Raw genomic sequence first — 21,827 nt, forward strand, 5'->3', positions numbered from 1 at the left:
TCTTTGCGTCTGGAGGAGAGAAGGTTTTTCCACCAACATAGAAGAGGATTCTTTACTGTTAGGGCAGTGAGAATCTGGAATTGCTTGCCTGAGGAGGTGGTGATGGCGAACTCAGTCGAGGGGTTCAAGAGAGGCCTGGATGTCTTCCTGGAGCAGAACAATATTGTATCATACAATTATTAGGTTCTGTAGAAGGACGTAGATCTGGGGATTTATTATGATGGAATATAGGCTGAACTGGATGGACAAATGTCTTTTTTCGGCCTTACTAACTATGTTACTATGTTACTATGTTATTACATTTTAGATTTAATATATGAAAAATTTGGTACAGGGCTTAAAAAAAGTTATGACAAGACTAAGTATTAAAAACACATACACACAAGGCAAAAACAATATTGTATAAAAGGGTTAAAAACAGAAATGTCTTACGGATTGGATCTGTGAGAGACCGCTTTGGAAAACGTAGATAATAATCTTTATTTTTATATAGCGCTAACACATTCCACAGCGCTTTACACACATGCACACATTATCATTGCTGTCCCCGATGGGGCTCACAATCTAAATTCCCTATCAGTATGTCTTTGGAATGTGGGAGGAAACCCACACAAACACGGAGAGAACATACAAACTCTTTGCAGATGTTGTCCAAGGTGGGATTAGAACACAGGACTCCAGCGCTGCAAGGCTGCTGTGCTATCCACTGAGCCACCGTGCTGCCCATGATCTGCAATATATGTTGTTTATCCTTGGGTCTGACCCTGAGGTTCTCTTGATAAGATGTTTTATTAGGTCTGAATATATATACAGTACAGACCAAAAGTTTCGACACACCTTCTCATTTAAAGATTTTTCTGTATTTTCATAACTATGAAAATTGTACATTCACACTGAAGGCATCAAAACTATGAATTAACACATGTGGAATTATATACTTAACAAAAAAGTGTGAACCAACTGTAATTATGTCTTATATTCTAGGTTCTTCAAAGTAGCCACCTTTTGCTTTGATGACTGCTTTGCACACTCTTGGCATTCTCTTGATGAGCTTCAAGAGGTAGTCACCGGGAATGGTTTTCACCTTACAGGTGTGCCCTGTCAGGTTTAATAAGTGGAATTTCTTGCCTTACAAATGGAGTTGGGACCATACGTTGTGTTGTGCAGAAGTCTGGTGGATGCACAGCTGATAGTCCTACTGAATAGACTGTTAGAATTTGTATTATGGCAAGAAAAAAGCAGCTAAGTAAAGAAAAATGAGTGGCCATCATTACTTTAAGAAATGGAGGTCAGTCAGTCCAAAAAATTGAGAAAACTTTGAAAGTGTCCCTAAGTGCAGTTGCAAAAACAATCAAGCGCTACAAAGAACCTGGCTCACATGAGGATCGCCCCAGGAAAGGAAGACCAAGAGTCACCTCTGCTTCTGAGGATAAGTTTATCCGAGTCACCAGCCTCAGAAATCGCAGGTTAACTGCAGCTCAGATTAGAGACCAGGTCAATGCCACACAGAGTTCTAGCAGCAGACATATCTCCACAACAACTGTTAAGGGGAGACTTTGTGCAGCAGGCCTTCATGGTAAAATAGCTGCTAGGAAACCACTGCTAAGGACAGGCAACAAGCAGAAGAAACTTGTTTGGGCTAAAGAACATAAGGAATGGACATTAGACCAGTGGAAATCTGTGCTTTGGTCTGATGAGTCCAAATTTGAGATCTTTGGTTCCAACCACCGTGTCTTTGTGCGACGCAGAAAAGGTGAACAGATGGACTCTACATGCCTGGCTCCCACCGTGAAGCATGGAGGAGGTGTGATGGTGTGGGGGTGCTTTGCTGGTGACACTGTTAGGGATTTTTTCAAAATTGAAGGCACACTGAACCAGCAAGGCTACCACAGCATCTTACACATACAAGGAGAAACAGGAGCAACCAGGTACGATTTATCAAAGTATTATTTATTAATAGTAAGATCACGACCAGTAGATCCAGTAACCATAAACCATCACAAAAATCCATCAAATATTAAGACAAATACAGGAAGAAAACACACATAAAAAAGTGTAGAGACATGGTGGAGGCTACATATTGCCGCTGCCCGATTGTGCAAACATTTTCATAAGGTTCTAAGGTGCTTATGTAGTACCATGAGCCATTATTGGTAAAGAAGCCGCCCCCTACATAAGAAGTCTCAGAAAATCATTGCCAACATTAAATATTTTTCCTGAGGGAAAAGTCTTACCATAGGCAGAAGTCAATACGCCCCGAGTAGGATGTTGGATGACCCCAAAGAAAACACCCCGACGCGCGTTTTGCGTGCTCCCAGCAACGCTTTATCAAGGGGAGTGATCTTGCAGGGGCATGCTATTCCATCCGGTTTGCGTTTAGTTGGACCATCAATTATGTTTCAACAGGACAATGACCCCAAACACACCTCCAGGCTGTGTAAGGGCTATTTGACCAAGAAGGAGAGTGATGGGCTGCTACGCCAGATGACCTGGCCTCCGCAGTCACCAGACCTGAACCCAATCGAGATGCTTTGGGGTGAGCTGGACTGCAGAGTGAAGGTAAAAGGGCCAACAAGTGCTAAGCATCTCTGGGAACTTCTTCAAGATTGTTGGAAGACCATTCCCGGTGGCTACCTCTTGAAGCTCATCAAGAGAATGCCAAGAGTGTGCAAGGCAGTCATCAAAGCAAAAGGTGGCTATTTTGAAGAACCTAGAATATAAGACATAATTTCAGTTGTTTCACACTTGTTTGTTAAGTATATAATTCCACATGTGTTATTTGATAGTTTTGATGCCTTCAGTGTGAATGTACAATTTTCATAGTCATGAAAATACAGAAAAATCTTTAAATGAGAAGGTGTGTCCAAACTTTTGGTCTGTACTGTATATATAAGATAGTAGGTGCTTTCGCAACCCGGGGACCACTGTGCAGAAGAGGAACCTGCTGCTAGTAACAGGTGGTGCTATATGGCGGTATAAGCGAACTCTGTTACTTCACAGATTCACTACGAAAAGAGAATGCCGTGCCCTGTTAACCTCACAGGAGATCACAGCTACCTAACAGAACCAACAGTGGTCATGCAATCAGAAGAGCACACAAGCAACTCCTCTCCTGTGGAGCTGGAATTCTAATGGCTATACGCCAGCCCTGAATCCACAGACACAAAATTCCTCACCGGAGGTGCCGGTATTCTAGGAGCTTATTTCAGCCAAACCCTGACCACATACAACCATGACCACACTGCCGCTGAGCTCATAGCATAGGTTTGATACTAGTGCATTACAGTGCGGCCATGCGAACCTTTTATAGTTTTAGCACTCAAGGACCTTCCAAGTGGTCCAACAGGAACCGCTTCAGGACCTGCGCATGTGACCCTCGACCTCCAATGGGAGGACGTGCCATGGGCATGCCCAATATGGGAATAGCAGGACTTATTCCCAGAAAGATCTGCTCACTGCTGATCAGCGCTGGCTACAAAGGCAGAGCCTGGAATAACAGTAGTAACCAGTCGCCCAGTATCAGCCTGTGTCAGACGCTGGGACCGACATCTCTGCTGAGCAGGCTCCACTGCGGCTGGAGAAGAATGGGAGACCGCAGCGGAGATGGCTCGAGATTCCCACTGTGCAGAGGCGGGAACCCGACACCTAACACATACTTTATGGGGTAAGAGGAAGATAGTAATATGTAAAGAAAAACAAAGTTTAAGGCCTAATTCGACTTTATGTCATTATCTCCCTCGTGGAATAATATGGCCGCCATGTTTCCAAGTATATTTTTACCATCCTGACCACACCAAACATGACTGTGATAAATCCATGAATGAGGAATGATATTACTTTTCTGTTTCCCACAGCAGAAAAACCTTGCATTTGGAGCCACAGAAGCAATTAGGTTCATTAGGTCCTGCAGTCATTGGAAGTCCGAACTCTTAAAATCTCCACCAATTTTATCAACTTTTCCCTATTTCAAAGTTTTTATTAAGCACAATCAGATTTACATCATATGACTGTATAATTCAACAAATTAGGCATGAAATTAGATATAATGTATAAAGTCCAATGGTTTGTGTTTGTTAATAAACTCAACATAAACTCAAGAACATGTGAAGAAAAAAAACTGATAATTCCATCTGTTTAATAAGGAGATTCCCACATATTGGTCGATGTGAATACTTTTCTGCCCAATGATGACAGAAGTGTTCTATGAGTGATAACTTTATTGGCTAACCAGAAAATAATATGTTTGCAAGCTTTCAGAGCACAGTGGCTTCTTCTTCAGGCAAGATTACAAATAGATTAATAAGAAACAAGCACAACATTTAGAGAATACTACAGGAGGACATTTGCTCAGGGTGGTGGGAAAGTGGGAAAGTGTGATGCCTCCTAAAGATAAGCCAAGGTAATCAAATTAGGCATTTTCTTACAAATGGAGAGGCAGTGGGAATAATGTTCTTAGTTATCCTGAGTCCATCTCGTGAAGGTATGAATTGTATCCATGTAGTGACTCATAAATCCAGGTGTTTATGAGAAACAGTGATTTTTTCCAGCTGCAAAGTTCATGTTCCTATACAATTCAATGGGGTTCGGGTTCTGGTTCAAGTTTGAGTAAAGTTCTGGTACCTTAACGGAACTTTGTACTATTATTATTATTATTATTATTATTATTATTATTTATTGTTATAGCGCCATTTATTCCATGGCGCTTTACATGTGAGGAGGGGTATGCATAATAAAAACAAGTACAATAATCTTAAACAATACAAGTCATAACTGGTACAGGAGGAATGAGGACCCTGCCCGCGAAGGCTCACAATCTACAAGGGATGGGTGAGAATATAGTAGGTGAGGGTAGAGATGGTCATGCAGCAGTTTGGTCGATCGGTGGTTACTGCAGGTTGTAAGCTTGTCTGAAGAGGTGGGTCTTCAGGTTCTTTTTGAAGGCTTCGATGGTAGGCGAGAGTCTGATGTGTTGTGGTAGAGGGTTCCAGACCAGAACTGAACTTCTATGGGTCATCTCATCCCTACCAATGACAACTGAGTTTATGATTATGGCACAGAGAGATGTCATCTGAGTATCGGATCCATTGGGACCATTAATCCACTTTTCGTCCAAATTTTCCCACTTTTCTTCTGCTTCAATCCCAATCAATAGTAACATTTACTACTGACTTTTTTATGACCTAGTATCAGAAAGATACCCTTAGGTGCAATGTTTCCTCCTATTAGGCCGGGGTCACAGTTGCATGTGTAATGCGAGAAACTCGCGCAAGTCTCTCACATTAATACTCGGCACTGCTGCTGGCACTCGAGAGCAGAACATTCAGCTGCATAGAAATACATGCAGCCGGTCCCAAGTGCTAGCGGCAGTGCCAGGTATTGGCACGAGTTTCTCGCATTGCACACGAAAGTGTGACCCCGACTTTACACAGAGCCTCATGCACTAAACAGTGGGACAATGAAACTAAGGTCCCAATCTAACCAATAATAACATATCCAGTTCTTGTACCCTCTTTTCGCCAAGCTTAACAACTCTGTGCAGACTTGCCTACTTTATTGAGGCAATGCAAAGGAGCCGTTCCTGCAGATGGTAAGCGCAAACTTATTGATGTGTCCTGGCTTTCACTATATGTACAGCTGACGCTTTCAAATTACAATTTTAATAAGACACATTGTTCACCTTCACATCGGAAATGTCATTCTTATGCATAAATACCAGCACAATAAAAGATTAATATGTAGAAATGTCACTCGTATAATGGAGACGTCTTAAATGATCCGTCACGCTCCTAATTACAAGGATGTTAGAGCAGAAAGAAGCTGGTGAGCATCTTACTCTATGCTCAAGCATCCAGCGCATTAATGTACCTACACTATCAGTGTCCTGTGCATATTTATTAGGATGCAGTTAAGTCATCTTTTGAAGAAAATATCGGTGGCAGTCTTTAAATTTTAAACCGAGACTAATTACCAGACTGGAAAGGTCCTTGATACCTGAATTTGGATTAGCACTGCACTTGTAAGAAATGGCACCATGAATATCTGTAGCATCTCCAAAGAGAATTGGTGAACGAGTTCGGAGGAGTTTATTCCCTTTTGCAGGAAGTAGAAAAGCGAAGCTATTTTCTGTAGCAATCCTATGGAGAGAAGAAAAATGTTTTAAAGGGAATCTGTCAGTAGGATCAACCCTAAAACATCTATATGAGCATGTAGATCATAGGAAGCTGAATAAAAGTATACCTTGATATATGCCATACAATGTCTTATTCCAGAGAAATCCTCATTTTCCCTAATGTGTAAATGAGCTGTTGAGATCTCTGGGTGGGCATATATCTTATTGAGAATCTGCCTCCAGAGCTTATTTTGAATTAAGTGTGAGACATGTATTGAGTGACAGTCGGCTCTCCTGATCTACATGTATCATACTGGTAATGCCCACTTCATTTAAAATAAATTCTGGGGGCAGATGAGAGATCTATGTCCAGCCCATAGATCTTTTAACTGCTCATTTACTCATTAAGAAAAACATGGATTTCTATGGAACAAGACATCAGATTGCAGATATCAAGGTATCATTTTATTCAGTTCCTATGAGCTGCATACCCATATAGACGGCTTAGGAGGCTTAATCTTACTGACAGATTCCCTTTAAGGATTTAGAGGTGTTTTTATTTCTTTTTTTATTTTGCCCTTAATGCTATATGTATTTATTGATTCGGCTAAAGATCCCTGTGTAGATATCTCATTATTGGGATTTTTTTCCCCTGTCGTTGTATTTCCTTTTTTAGCTTTGATTTTTGCAGGTTTATAAAAACAAAGACATCAGGTGGTAATAAAAGCATCTTGTCTGCAGTTGCACTGCCGGATCTGGGCAAGAGGTGGGGGAAAGACAACAGTCTCTGGGGAAATAAGATCTTATTAAGCCAGTATCATTGTAGAGCCCTCTCCCTGCTGTGATCAACACAACACATACAGAGGACCAAGATGAGACGCCGATAAAATCCATCGTTCACTGCCGCTTGAAGAGCAAATGCTTCTTTTATACAAGTAAATTGCCCAGGCAGAACAAGCCCTGGCAAACATGTCCCTATGCTTACTATTTTTCCAGCTGTCGTTGGTGACAGTCGCCTCCTGCTTTCTTAGTGCTGACTTTATTTTCACATTCTCAAAGGGTTTTATATTCTACTAACAGGGAGTGTTATTAAAGTTATATTTCACAAGCCTAAGTCAGTAGCTGTGACTTTTGAGAGACAAAATGAAGTAAGTGAAGATTAATCACCTTGGGATTAGTGTCTCGATTTAGCTGCCTGTGATGTGCACTTGGCTATTGGCAGATGAGTCGCCAAGTGAGGAACTGGCTTCCAAAGTCATTTACATTCACTGATGAGTTCAAATAAGGATGGCGTGGATCTTTCTGAAGGATTTAGTCTTTAATAAGTGTTTAGTATTTTATGTTTGGTGGAATCTGATTAAAGAAGAACATATCTGCCATTAAAAGGGTTGTCTGGCCTTGGGGTATGTGCACACTGCACTTTGTGAGGATTCTCTGGTACAAGCACCAGAAGCGGGCGGTCATCAAACTGCAAGTATGTGATTTGCATAATTCTGGCCACATTCCAACTAAACTGTGTCCGGCATCACTCAATACACTTGCATTCAGCGTGGCCACGGCCATAGTAACATAGTAACATAGTAACATAGTTAGTAAGGCCGAAAAAAGACATTTGTCCATCCAGTTCAGCCTATATTCCATCATAATAAATCCCCAGATCTACGTCCTTCTACAGAACCTAATAATTGTATGATACAATATTGTTCTGCTCCAGGAAGACATCCAGGCCTCTCTTGAACCCCTCGACTGAGTTCGCCATCACCACCTCTTCAGGCAAGCAATTCCAGATTCTCACTGCCCTAACAGTAAAGAATCCTCTTCTATGTTGGTGGAAAAACCTTCTCTCCTCCAGATGCAAAGAATGCCCCCTTGTGCCCGTCACCTTCCTTGGTATAAACAGATCCTCAGCGAGATATTTGTATTGTCCCCTTATATACTTATACATGGTTATTAGATCGCCCCTCAGTCGTCTTTTTTCTAGACTAAATAATCCTAATTTCGCTAATCTATCTGGGTATTGTAGTTCTCCCATCCCCTTTATTAATTGTGTTGCCCTCCTTTGTACTCTCTCTAGTTCCATTATATCCTTCCTGAGCACTGGTGCCCAAAACTGGACACAGTACTCCATGTGCGGTCTAACTAGGGATTTGTACAGAGGCAGTATAATGCTCTCATCATGTGTATCCAGACCTCTCTTAATGCACCCCATGATCCTGTTTGCCTTGGCAGCTGCTGCCTGGCACTAACTGCTCCAGGTAAGTTTATCATTAACTAGGATCCCCAAGTCCTTCTCCCTGTCAGATTTACCCAGTGGTTTCCCATTCAGTGTGTAATGGTGATATTGATTCCTTCTTCCCATGTGTATAACCTTACATTTATCATTGTTAAACCTCATCTGCCACCTCTCAGCCCAAGTTTCCAACTTATCCAGATCCATCTGTAGCAGAATACTATCTTCTCTTGTATTAACTGCTTTACATAGTTTTGTATCATCTGCAAATATCGATATTTTACTGTGTAAACCTTCTACCAGATCATTAATGAATATGTTGAAGAGAACAGGTCCCAATACTGACCCATGCGGTACCCCACTGGTCACAGCGACCCAGTTAGAGACTATACCATTTATAACCACCCTCTGCTTTCTATCACTAAGCCAGTTACTAACCCATTTACACACAATTTCCCCCAGACCAAGCATTCTCATTTTGTGTACCAACCTCTTGTGCGGCACGGTATCAAACGCTTTGGAAAAATCGAGATATACCACGTCCAATGACTCACCGTGGTCCAGCCTATAGCTTACCTCTTCATAAAAACTGATTAGATTGGTTTGACAGGAGCGATTTCTCATAAACCCATGCTGATATGGAGTTAAACAGTTATTCTCATTGAGATAATCCAGAATATCATCCCTCAGAAACCCTTCAAATATTTTACCAACAATAGAGGTTAGACTTACTGGCCTATAATTTCCAGGTTCACTTTTAGAGCCCTTTTTGAATATTGGCACCACATTTGCTATGCGCCAGTCCTGCGGAACAGACCCTGTCACTATAGAGTCCCTAAAAATAAGAAATAATGGTTTATCTATTACATTACTTAGTTCTCTTAGTACTCGTGGGTGTATGCCATCCGGACCCGGAGATTTATCTATTTTAATCTTATTTAGCCGGTTTCGGACCTCTTCGTGGGTTAGATTGGTGACCCTTAACATAGGGTTTTCATTGTTTCTTGGGATTTCACCTAGCATTTCATTTTCCACCGTGAATACCGTGAAGAAGAAAGTGTTTAATATGTTAGCTTTTTCCTCGTCATCTACAACCATTCTTTCCTCACTATTTTTTAAGGGGCCTACATTTTCAGTTTTTATTCTTTTACTATTGATATAGTTGAAGAACAGTTTGGGATTAGTTTTACTCTCCTTAGCAATGTGCTTCTCTGTTTCCTTTTTGGCAGCTTTAATTAGTTTTTTAGATAAAGTATTTTTCTCCCTATAGTTTTTTAGAGCTTCAATGGTGCCATCCTGCTTTAGTAGTGCAAATGCTTTCTTTTTACTGTTAATTGCCTGTCTTACTTCTTTGTTTAGCCACATTGGGTTTTTCCTATTTCTAGTCCTTTTATTCCCACAAGGTATAAACCACTTACACTGCCTATTTAGGATGTTCTTAAACATTTCCCATTTATTATCTGTATTCTTATTTCTGAGGATATTGTCCCAGTCTACCAGATTAAGGGCATCTCTAAGCTGGTCAAACTTTGCCTTCCTAAAGTTCAGTGTTTTTGTGACTTCCTGACAAGTCCCCCTAGTGAAAGACAGGTGAAACTGTACAATATTGTGGTCGCTATTTCCTAGATGCCCAACCACCTGCAGATTTATTATTCTGTCAGGTCTATTAGATAGTATTAGGTCTAAAAATGCTGCTCCTCTGGTTGGATTCTGCACCAATTGTGAAGGATAATTTTTCTTGGTTATTAGCAGAAACCTGTTGCCTTTATGGGTTTCACAGGTTTCTGTTTCCCAGTTAATATCCGGGTAGTTAAAGTCCCCCATAACCAGGACCTCATTATGGGTTGCAGCTTCATCTATCTGCTTTAGAAGTAGACTTTCCATGGTTTCTGTTATATTTGGGGGTTTGTAACAGACCCCAATGAGAATTTTGTTACCATTTTTCCCTCCATGAATTTTGACCCATATGGACTCGACATCCTCATTTCCTTCGCTAATATCCTCCCTTAAAGTGGACTTTAGACAAGACTTTACATAGAGACAAACCCCTCCTCCTCTCCGATTTTTACGATCCTTTCTAAACAGACTGTAACCCTGTAAGTTAACTGCCCAGTCATAGCTTTCCTCTAACCATGTCTCGGTTATTCCCACTATGTCAAAGTTACCTGTAGATATTTCTGCTTCTAGTTCTTCCATCTTGTTTGTCAGGCTTCTGGCGTTTGCGAGCATGCAGTTTAGAGGATTTTTTTTTGTTCCAATCTCCTCGCTGTGGATTGTTTTAGAAATGTTCTTACCTCCCTTCAGCCATGACACAAAATGGCTAAGTGAAATAGTACAGTTTGCGAAAAAATGAAAATTATAAATACATACAACACAATAAGAAACATACAAGATATAAAAAGATCTAATTAATAGCTATATACCGACTATCAGAACAAACCTGTATTATACTTAACCTTCATATTTGAAAGACCCCTATACTGCAGACCCAGATTGACATGAGCGTAGTCTTGGCATCTTGAAGTTTCAGGTGGACTCAACTGTTCTTTGTTATTCCACCCGAGCCCATCTTCCCCTGATAACTAGGTAGCAATGTGGACTGATGTCAAACATTCCCAAAAGCCAAATCCATACTGAAACTAAAAATATTTAAGTGGTAGGATCAAGCTAAACCATTTAAGTAAACCTTTCCATTACTCAGTCCTTCAAAGGTCCCTAGGGTCACTCAACACATTAGGATAAAATTGAGACAATTAATGATTTCAACCAAAATGAGTGTTCCTCATCAGGTAAAAACTAAGGAACTAGTCATCATTTTACACCCCAATCACAAGATGGTCATTGTTTAAAATGAAACCGGCTGTGATAAAATTCTTTGGCGGTTGACAGTTCATTCTCAGAATGATTAGTTCAATCATCACTCCGTCTCGCTGAACATGAACTGGAAGGTTGAATGACAATAATAGGCAATATTGCCTGAAATGTATGTTACTGTGTCAGTCTTATGATCATTGTCAAATGATCGTTCGACCAGTAAAACACTCTTTAATGTGTGTAGGAGCTTTAAGACCAAGCCACAAACTGCAGAAGTAGAATAAAGAAGTCCTTTCTCCAGCACAAGCTTTCTTTTGATTACGGCATTATATAGAAGATGTCTGCTATAAACTAATATAGTGATATATTTGCACCCATTGAATAACTTTTTGAAGTGTCGGTCATGAATTAGAAGATTTCCACCTACAACTGGGCCATTGATGACAAATAAGAACTCATGAGGTTTTTTTCTATAGCACTTTTGAGTACAATGGTAGGAGATGAACTTCCAATGTGCTCCCCAATGGCACATCAGATTTTCATTTGTTGTGCTCCCCTGTTCCCCAGACGAAAACATTGCACAAATACCCTGCGTGTCCTGCAGATCATTTCCTTTCAAGCTAAACCTTTCAGTGGTGCAGTTTTCAATCTCTGGGTCTTTTTTTCCATTGTAAAAACATCAATATTTCATTGGATAATGCGATCATAAGTGAAGGACATAATCGTTGTGGTCAAATAGGTGAGAGCTGATTTTTAAGAGAGAAGCAACAATGGTGATTTTTTTACTATGATGTTGTGGAAAAATTGAGAAGGTCTAATTCATTTCCAGACCAGGTTTGCTTATAATGTAGAGTATTAGGTAATCATCCTCCAGTCACAAGTCACAGTAATAGAGCAGAGATGGCTGAAAATATACAGGTATGGGGGAAAAATACAGAAACTGCAATAACAGTAGAAATCAATAGGTATAAACTGATATAATATTTCTAAGGCAGAAAATTACAGAGTTACTCTGGATACATTGTGTTTGTGCGGCAGAGGACGATTGAACCTGTAATTTTCCTGTGCCCATTGTGTGTGAATTATTGGCAATTTGCATGTAACTAGGCAGTTTTATCGCTCTGCATTCTCTGGCATGTCTTCTATAACACTGTGTCTTCTTTCCCTACAGATATTGAGTGCATGGTGCAGCTTCCTGATCCAGAACATTATTGGGAACCAGTCTTTGGTACTTGCGTTTTCCTTTTTTCTTTTGTAATACCTGTCCTTATCATCACCATCTGCTACAGTTTGATGATCAGAAGGTTGAAAAAAGTCAGAGTCTTGTCTGGGTCAAGAGAGAAGGACCGAAACCTTCGACGGATTACAAGGCTGGTCCTGGTGGTTGTAGCTGTGTTCATTATCTGTTGGACCCCCATTCAGATTTATGTGCTAGTGCAGAGCCTTGGAGCTAAGCCCAACAGTGATGTCAAGGTGGCCATACTTCATTTTTGCATTGCTTTAGGCTATATCAACAGCAGTCTCAACCCTGTTCTCTATGCCTTCTTAGATGAGAACTTTAAAGCATGCTTCAAGAAATTCTGCTTCCCCTCGGCTTTTCGTGCCGAGTTGCAAATGTCCAACCGCATGTGCAGCATTGCCAAAGATGTTGCCTACGCCTGCAAGAACTCAGATGGACCGAATAATCCAGCATGACTAGGCATGGAACTGCCCATGTTGGGCGGAGAAATAGACCAAGTGGGGACTAATCCACAAGCAGAACTAACACAAATCACTGCTTTGTGACCAAGATGATGGAGGTGTACTGAAAAAAACACCTCCGTTTGGATGCAATTCATATATACAATGGAAATAAAGTGGAAATCCATTGGTTGTTTAATATAGGACTGGTCAACTTCTCATAAGAGCAGAGGAGAGACACTTCAACTAGGGTTCTGCCGACTTAAATCTCACTACTGTATAGACAAAAAATGAGGGCAATATCTTCTTCAGCAGATTTTCACCCTCCCTGTTGAAATTAAAATACTCTAACTCTCTAACTATAGTCTGTACAAGAATCAAAGACTTTTTAAGAGTCCTAAGTTAATTTGCTCCAGAGGAGCAGAAACCACCTTTTGGGGATTTGTTCCCCTCCACCTCGCATATATACAGCTTAAAATTTCGTTATCCGTGAATGTGTACATACATTGTTATGTATTACAATTATATATTGCACATGCACTCGGTATGTTGTCTGAAACTGGAAGATATTCATTTTGAGATAAATGACCAAAACCGTAATGGTCTTATGTCCTATCGCAGTTGTTCCTCCACGCAGATGGAATTCTCTTCCAGAATTGTCTCATTAAACTCATACAGACACCTAAGAATCAGCTATGAATGTGTACTGGACAGAAAAATCAAACTACATCCATGAAGTATCTTTTATCTTCATTCAGAAGCTTCATTTTTGAAGACATCAGAGACATGGGTTCATCATTTTGGTCAATGTTCTGTATGACGTTCCTCAAATTGGTGTCATTGCATCTTGCTAAGTGTAACTTCTCTTAAAATGTTTAGACTGATCGAAAGATAGAACTCCCTATATCAAGTTGTTCTTTCTGATGTTTCTCAAACCCGTAATTAAAAAAACAATCATGTCTAACAAGGCACAACTTTTTGCGAGACTGGACAAGTTACATTCGCACAATTGTAAGATCAAACCCTTTTTTTTCACTAAACCACACAATCCAGACTAAAAAGTTTGTTACAGCCTTTTTTCAGACTCGTAGGTGATATTCTCTATAGATACTTGATAGGTCTTCACCCTTGTATCCATCCACATCTGATTTATTGAGAAAGTTACACTCGTGCAGCCTTAACTGTTGTTCCTAGTGTTGCCCTTACTTAAAGCCTTTCTGATTTGTATATAGACACTGTTACATGTATATACTCTATCTAAATATACATTATGTATATGTATATATAATGTATCCTATATATTTGAAGCCTCAAAAATATAAGCCTTTCATCTCTGGGGATTTGCTCAACTTTGCTCCAGACTGCAAGGAATCGTAAAAAAAAAATAAAAAGAAAGACATTTCTGTTGCCAAAGGCAAATGGCGATTATGAGAGTTATGACTTTACATTAAGTTTCTGGAAGCAACCCATGTATAAAGCTTCTCACACGGGCCACATTGCCAGCCTACGTGAACAAACCATCAAAGTAAGAAGAGTGTCCCTTGGGCAGAAGTGCAGAGAACTAGTTGACTTTTTAATTGTGCCCGTGATAATTCTTTCTGTGCCCTACAAGATGCTGAATGGACGTGGATCCAATGCCCACTGAGAGTATGCATTCCTTGATCAGTGATGCTCAAAGTACAGATGATTGTAAGCTCTGGTGGTCCTCAGAAGGTGTGAAGATATAGGACATTTTACTACTAAGGACTTCTACCTCTTCTGACCTTGGTAAAGGTAGCTGTGTGATCTGGAGCATAGACAAAAGGAGAGTGGGTTTGTAGTGAGTGTTGCAGACCTCAATTTTAATGTTGGTTGGATGATTTTGGTGTGTATGATGGAGGCCTTGAAAATATTTATTAGGATTGTATAATTTATTATGGAATATTATGGGTTATGGCTATGCTAAATGGGAAACAAATGGAGTGTCATGTCCCAAGTAGCTAAGAATGAGCTTCCCTTCTGGCAGTAACCATTTTATGTTCACTGCTCCTAAGTAAAGAAACTGAACTTTAATCATCCGTAGTTTCCAAGTAGAACAACAAAATTCCAGAATCCCATCTACTATTAACGACAATAGACCAAGCTATAGTCTTTGACTAAAGATGGCACTACCAGTTATAAAATATTCTCGTCTGAACATGATATACTTTGAAGCATGTGGATTGCCCACGTGGCTTCCAGTGGATGAGATACCATATAATCAGAGATTTGGCTATAGATATGTGACTATGATTGGGGTCATTAAAATATGGAGTTACACTGCATTAAAGGGAATCTCTGAGCTGAATTTCACTCTCAAACAATTTATATTCGCACTTAGCTCTTTCAAAGACCAGTCCAGCGATACCTTTACATGGTCAGTCCGTTCCTCCACTAATGAGGAGTCAGCATTTGAATTGATATGCAAATTAGATGGAAGATCTGAATCCTCTGTCACTCCGGCTCTATTCTGCACTCAGCGCTGCCTTTTCTTGCTTGACCAACAGCTCCTTTGTTTGAAGTCATACAGTACAGAGGCTGTTAATCAAGCAGAAGGAGGCAGTTCTGGGAAAAGAATAGAGCTGAAATAACAGAGGCTTCAGATCTACCATAGTTCTTCAGCATCACTTGCATGTCAATTCAGACCCTGATTTCTCAGTAAGAGGGATGGACTGGCCATCAAAAGTTATTGCTGAACTTCTCTTTGAAGAGTTACGTGCGCATATACAGTAAATAGATGGGGGAGAAATGCTGCTTACAGATTCCTTTTAAAGTTTACCCATAGAAGAATATTATTGGCATTTGGCTTTAGCCACAATATACCGGTAGATCTTTTATTGGACCCAACTTCAAGTTATACCACGGGCAATGGGTGCTTTTTATGAGTAAGCAGCCAACTTGTAGGTGTAGGCTGCAACATATAGGTGACTAGGACAAAGAGGGACACACATAATCAATAGTATCTGATCCTCTAGAACTTTTTTGCCTTCATATAAGATCATGTGCCACTTTCTGGACCCTGGACCGCACCAAGCAGTGGCTTTGTACATCTTACAGCCTTCATATTTAATGTTCATCTATTGTAAAAGTGCAGTGTGGGGAACATTAGAAATTACAAAAAAGTAATATATTTTGGTATGAAAAGAAGGGGAACAGTGCAATCTGCTTGCAGGAGTGCCTTATTGCTAAGAATATTGTCATTTTAGTCGTGTTTCTGTCTGGAGTGTAGTGTGGACTTGTTTGGTGAACGGCTCCTTTGTGGATGTCTCTCAGTGGTCGACATTGGATCTTAACGGATTCTCCTTTTTCGTAACCTCCTGTACAGATTTCCTCTGCTTGCTCCAATGTTTTCTGTGACCTTAACATGCTGCTTTGCGGGATGCAGGTTCATGTCCCACATATTTTTGTGCTAGCAGAACGACTCATTGAATGTCTGCCTGGGACGCGGCCAGTTCTGGGCTCCCTCACTCACCTATACAGAAATGCTTTTGTCTTCACTGACTTTGAGCTTAATTTTGCAGCAAGATTTATCTAATGCTATGAGACAATAATTGGGATTGCCAATTGATTTACCCAAGGAATGTATTGTAAACTAGCATATACCATGAGACCCTCTAAACACTAAAGAGGAAGGAAATCCCTGACGGCAACGAGAGTTGCCTATATGTTTAAAGGACAACCCCAGTCAGATAATAAAATTCTCCATATGAGCACTGTAGCTCCAAGTTCTGCTCTATACAGGGGTTAGTATTATTGTAGTAGTTATATTATTGTCCACCGGGGGCAGTATTATAGTTATTATAGTTTTGTCTATATGCCGTAGAATTATTGCAGTTGTATTCTTGTCCACAAGGGGCACGCATCAACTCATTCAATTTGAAAAGTGGTAGCTACTTTTGTGAGCCAGAATTATGCTCAAAACTGTTGTCACATAGTTTTTTCCTCTTTTTCTTTGTGGGACGGGGGGCACTGAAAAACTTTCCCAAGAGTAAAAAAAATATGAAATCTGGTGCCTTGATGGGTCCAACATTCAGAAAAATTGAAAGTAAGTTAACATATTTGATTTGACATCAAGGATTAGAAAATTAATTCTGATTGGATTTGTTCTTTAATTCACATATAAGATAAATATGGAATAGTCGCTATAAAAAGGTAAATCTGTTCAATATTTTACACATCTCCATTAGAAACCACGCTAGTGAATTGTTGGGATGTTTTCCAATTATTATTCCGAATGTATCATAATTTTGCTGCTTTCATTGGTTGAGATAATATTTGTACTGTAATTCTCTGTTCACTGTATATATCTATGATAGTAGTTCAACCTTAAAGAGAAACTGCTCCAAAAAATTAGTAAAATACACTGTAAAAGTCCTAGAGCTCCCCTAAGTCTGCAGCTCTTTTCTGTTTTGCAATGCGTCGCTCCATCGCAGAGATATTAACATTTGTTGCTTTAGGAAAGGATTATGTGAAATCTATGCTTGTGGTGCAACTGGGAGTATCTTAACAGTCTACTCTGGGAGTGTCGCTTTCACCCCTCCCTCGCAGACGCTGTCAATCACAGCTCAGCAGCATTTGACATTGATGGATTATCTGCTGATTGGCAGTGCTGATTGGCTGTGAAGGCACACACCCCCATATAAGACCGTGACAATGCCCAGATGGACTTTAAGAAGAGATTTCACATACTGTGTTCCAGAAGAAACAAATGTGATTATCTCTGCAATGGAGCAACATGGCGCAAAACTAAAAAAAGTGGCAGAATCTGGGAAGCTCAGGGATTTTTACACGGTATTTATCGCAATATTTTTGAGTAAGTGACAGGTCCTCTTTAAATATGATGTAGGTGAACAGTGAATGGACTGTGATTGGTTCCCTGCTTGGTGATATAGTCATTTTGTGATTACAGTAATGTTTTTATAAGCCTGGCTGCATAATCAAAGAAAAGTATATCATACCCTTTATTAGTGTGATTGGTATATCTGCACACTCTGTCTAGAGCCTTGGTCTCTATTGTGACTCCCAGCATTCAGTGACAGATTCTTAATATTTTTTAAATTCTAAAATTTTGTTTGCCTGCAGTCATCACTAGAGGGAGCTTAGGAGCTTACTTCTTGTTCTTATTGAAAACAATGAATAAAAAGTATGCAGGAAGCTACTGAGCGCCCCCTAATGGGGACTGTAGGATTTTGACTTTGAAGACCTGAATTAGAAAATTTTATGTCAAATCAGCATAAAATATATTAAGGAATGAACCAACACAAAATCCTGGGCATATGAAAAAATAGTGTACAAGGGTAGATATTCACTTCTCATGCCATTTCGAAATCTCTCCATGGTTGAACCATATAGCGATACATCAATCTGATCTACTCATCCTGCCTGCAGATAGATCAGCATGTTCAACGTGACAAGGTCACATTAAATTCTAGATAGGATTAAAAATAAAAGCTGCAACAAGAAAAAAACTGCTTTGCGCTCAGGAAGCCAACACTTAAAGGACTAAAAGCGTCCGCGCTGTTTGTCAAGGTCACTGTCTAAACCATAGTGCTTATAAGACGCTGCCTCTATGGAATAATTATGCTTCATTTATCAAGAACATGTATCAAGCTAATATTATGCAGAACAAATGAACGCAATTATCCTGTTTTCTTGTTAATAGAATTACCGATGGTTCATGTGTAAAATTCTCAGAAGCCATTAATCTCTTCAGCGCATTCAGTCGCCCCCACCTCCATCTTTGCCGCTTCCTCTACCAATTTTCGCGAGCGTTAAACAGATTATTCTACGCAGTGAAATCCTACGTCTAGACTGGCACAGCGAGGCAGTGGAGCGTTCTCACCTCCAGCCTCCCTGGCAGATTCAAAAATCTTTCCGTAAAGTATAGGCTTTAACAGAACTTGTTGTAAGACCTGATAATCCTTTTAGTTGAAAATAAGTGGTGACAAATTTAATCAAGGAAGTTAAGCCAAAATCGGAAATTCTTCCTCTGGGAATCTCACCAACATTTGGCAGTACGCCTCCCCCCCGCCCCGCAATTATCGAATAAAGATGTTTTCTGCAGCTGTAGGCCAATGCTGAGGGCACGGACACTGTCCTAACACACATTAATCATCAGGATAGGATTGCAGCACACAGAATGACAGACGGTGCGACATACCTTTCCATGAAAGTCACAGAAGATGTGCAATTGTAGCAAGGAAAGATGTGAGGGTCATGCAAACATTTAAAGGGGCTTTCTTTCTATAAACATATTTCATGTGGATAAGTGAGAGATTGATGGTCCAGCTGGTAGGACTAATATCAACCTTGAGGGCTCTGTTTTGGAGGGGTAGTGCCAGGGGCATTACTATAGTAGGTGCAGGGGTAGCAATTGCACCCAGCCCCTGGAGCCTATGGGTCTCCAAAGATCCCTTTGCCCCATGTGAAAAGACTATTACTATTAAAGACCTGCCTTAGTTGTGAGGGCCCCATTGGAGATTTTGCATTGTGGCCCTCAAGCTTCAAGTTACGCCACTTGGCAATGCAAATGCATGATTGATCACCACTTTATTCACTTTCTATGAGACTGATGAAGATAGTTGTTCCCCCTGTTTAGGAAACAATCCCTTTGAAGTTCAGCTCTCATGTCAAGTGCCTTTTAAGGAGAGGCATCCGAACGAGCTCACCTAACTCAGAGATTTTGAACAGGCGGAGGGTTGTGCAATGCACATTTTCAGAAAAGGATTTAATGAAAATATAGCTGGCAGTATTTACTGTCGTATAATTGTACCAACTTTATTTGGCAGGTATCTGTAGTGGATATACAAGCGGATGAGCCCTACAGCAAAGATAAGAATTAGTTTGTTTTAAGGAACTGATAGACAATCCCCCAGATCCCTGACCATACAAGACATGTTCTTGTGCCACTCTTCCAGTTACATGACCTGAAGTGCTTATCTGCCACTTTCAAGCATATTTCTTAATGTGCCCATTGTGAGAAGACAAAAAAAAGAGGACATTCACCTATGGATGAAACCGTTCTTAAACTAATACATAAGAAAGTTAACTCTTCAACAATTAGCAAAAGCATTGAATTTGTATTGTTAGATGTCGAGGCACACTCTTAGGTGCTGAGAGATCTTTCTGATTGATTTTTTTGTCATTTTAAGAATGCCTACATCTGTAAAGAATGGGGCCTATGTCCCAATGTGTGGAATCTCATGGCATCAACATCTGGCGAGGAGAATCACGGATCCACTGCAGCCATGGGAGCGCATCCATTGCAGCCTTCACATGCTGTCCAGTCCGCCTTTTCCCCCTGGGCACATTGAGAAAATGTTTGAAGGTGGTGTGCAACCCCTTTAAGTACATTTTCCAATTACAAAAGAGCAGCTGCTTGGTATCCTCCATGGTACACAGAGACCCCCCCCCCCTATGAATTCAGCTACCACAATTAAAACAATATATGGTTACAATATAAGGGGGTTCTCTAACATAAAAATATATTTTTTAGTAATGAATGGTTTTAAAATGATAAGTGGATGCATACTCCCCTATCAGCAGTCCCGCGGATCCAGCAAAGGCCGCTATGTGCTCTGCTCCATTGGTCACCATGACCGCTGCAGCATGTGATTGGTTGCGGCAGTCAAGTAACTAGGAGAAATGTCCAATGTAGTGCTCTTCCAGTCACCCAACTCCTGCAGTCAATCACAGGCTGCAGTGGTCGTGGTGAGTTCCAAATGAGCAGACATGAGTTCCGGAACAAAGGTGATCTCCATTCACAAGGGGGCTGAAAAGGTTGGTAAAATATGTCTAAAAACAATTATTTAGTTAAAAAATAACTTTAGTTTACCATCTATGTTGGTGACGTCTTTTAATGTGAATAGGTCGAAGGTAGACATCACCCCCCTACAACCACAACATTATATCATCTGGCCACATGCTACCTTTTTAACAAGCTCTGGTTAGAGGAGATGGATTCAGAATCCCTGGAGCAGAACGTACGAGATGAAGCAGATAATGGTATTCCTGTTAATTAAAGTCTGAAACTGCACGTTGACTCTCAGATAGAATCTTCTCATTGCCCCTACACACCTTGGACTTATTAACTTGCTCTGATCAACCTCTTACATAGATACCCACTGCCTATAACTATCCTTGTCAAGAGTCCTTGCTTTCATTTCCTCTCCGCAGTAGAGCTCTGCGCCCATGTGTGCACTTGTCTGTAGGACAAGACTCAGGTACCATAATGTGTTAATTGTGGATTATAAAAGTCTTACTGCTTGGGTTGGGCAGGTTATTACATTTTCAATTTTTTTTTCGAGTCCCTGTGAGTTTTTTTAGGATTGGTGTTGGAGAATGAAATGGCTGGAGACGTTCCTGCCTGTTCACAACATTTAACTGTGACATATAAATAATTTGAACATGGTATCCACATTCATGACCACATTTCTTATATTGTTGCAATACATAAAAAAAGAATGAAGAAAAAAAAATTAGGCTAAAAATCTTGTGTAGAAATGTCCTTTCATTTGTGTACACAGCTCCTGTGTAGATCTATGTGTGTCCATGGTTACAGACTTCAAACCCATCCTTGTTGCATGATCCTGTATTCATACTGACTGGCGTATAGCAAATGTGGTGCCAATATTCAAAAAGGGAACAAAAACTGAACTCGGAAATTATAGGCCAGTAAGCTTAACCTCTACTGTGGGTAAAATCCTGGAGGGCATTCTAAGGGACGCTATACTGGAGTATCTGAAGAGGAATAACCTCATGACCCAGTATCAGCACGGGTTTAGTAGGGACCGTTCATGTCAGACTAATTTGATCAGTTTCTATGAAGAGGTAAGTTCCGGATTGGACCAAGGGAACCCAGTGGATGTAGTGTATATGGACTTTTCAAAAGCTTTTGATACGGTGCCACACAAAAGGTTGATACATAAAATGAGAATAATGGGGATAGGGGAAAATATGTGCAAGTGGGTTGAGAGC

The 21,827-nt window shown here is 40.3% G+C and overlaps 1 protein-coding gene across 2 annotated transcripts in view; it reads left to right on the top strand.

Annotated features, from left to right (window-relative positions):
- Positions 1-14,208, top strand: part of OPRL1 (opioid related nociceptin receptor 1) — a 159,914-nt gene extending 145,706 nt beyond the window's left edge. For both annotated transcript variants that reach the window (XM_069751103.1, XM_069751104.1), the window contains exon 4: positions 12,325-14,208. In XM_069751103.1, coding sequence (XP_069607204.1) covers positions 12,325-12,848 — 524 coding nt within the window. In that variant the 3' untranslated portion in view covers positions 12,849-14,208. The remainder of the gene's footprint in view (positions 1-12,324) is intronic.
- The last annotated feature ends 7,619 nt before the right edge of the window (positions 14,209-21,827 follow it).

This window comes from Ranitomeya imitator, chromosome 2 (assembly GCF_032444005.1).
Source record: "Ranitomeya imitator isolate aRanImi1 chromosome 2, aRanImi1.pri, whole genome shotgun sequence".
Taxonomy (NCBI): Eukaryota; Metazoa; Chordata; class Amphibia; order Anura; family Dendrobatidae; genus Ranitomeya; species Ranitomeya imitator.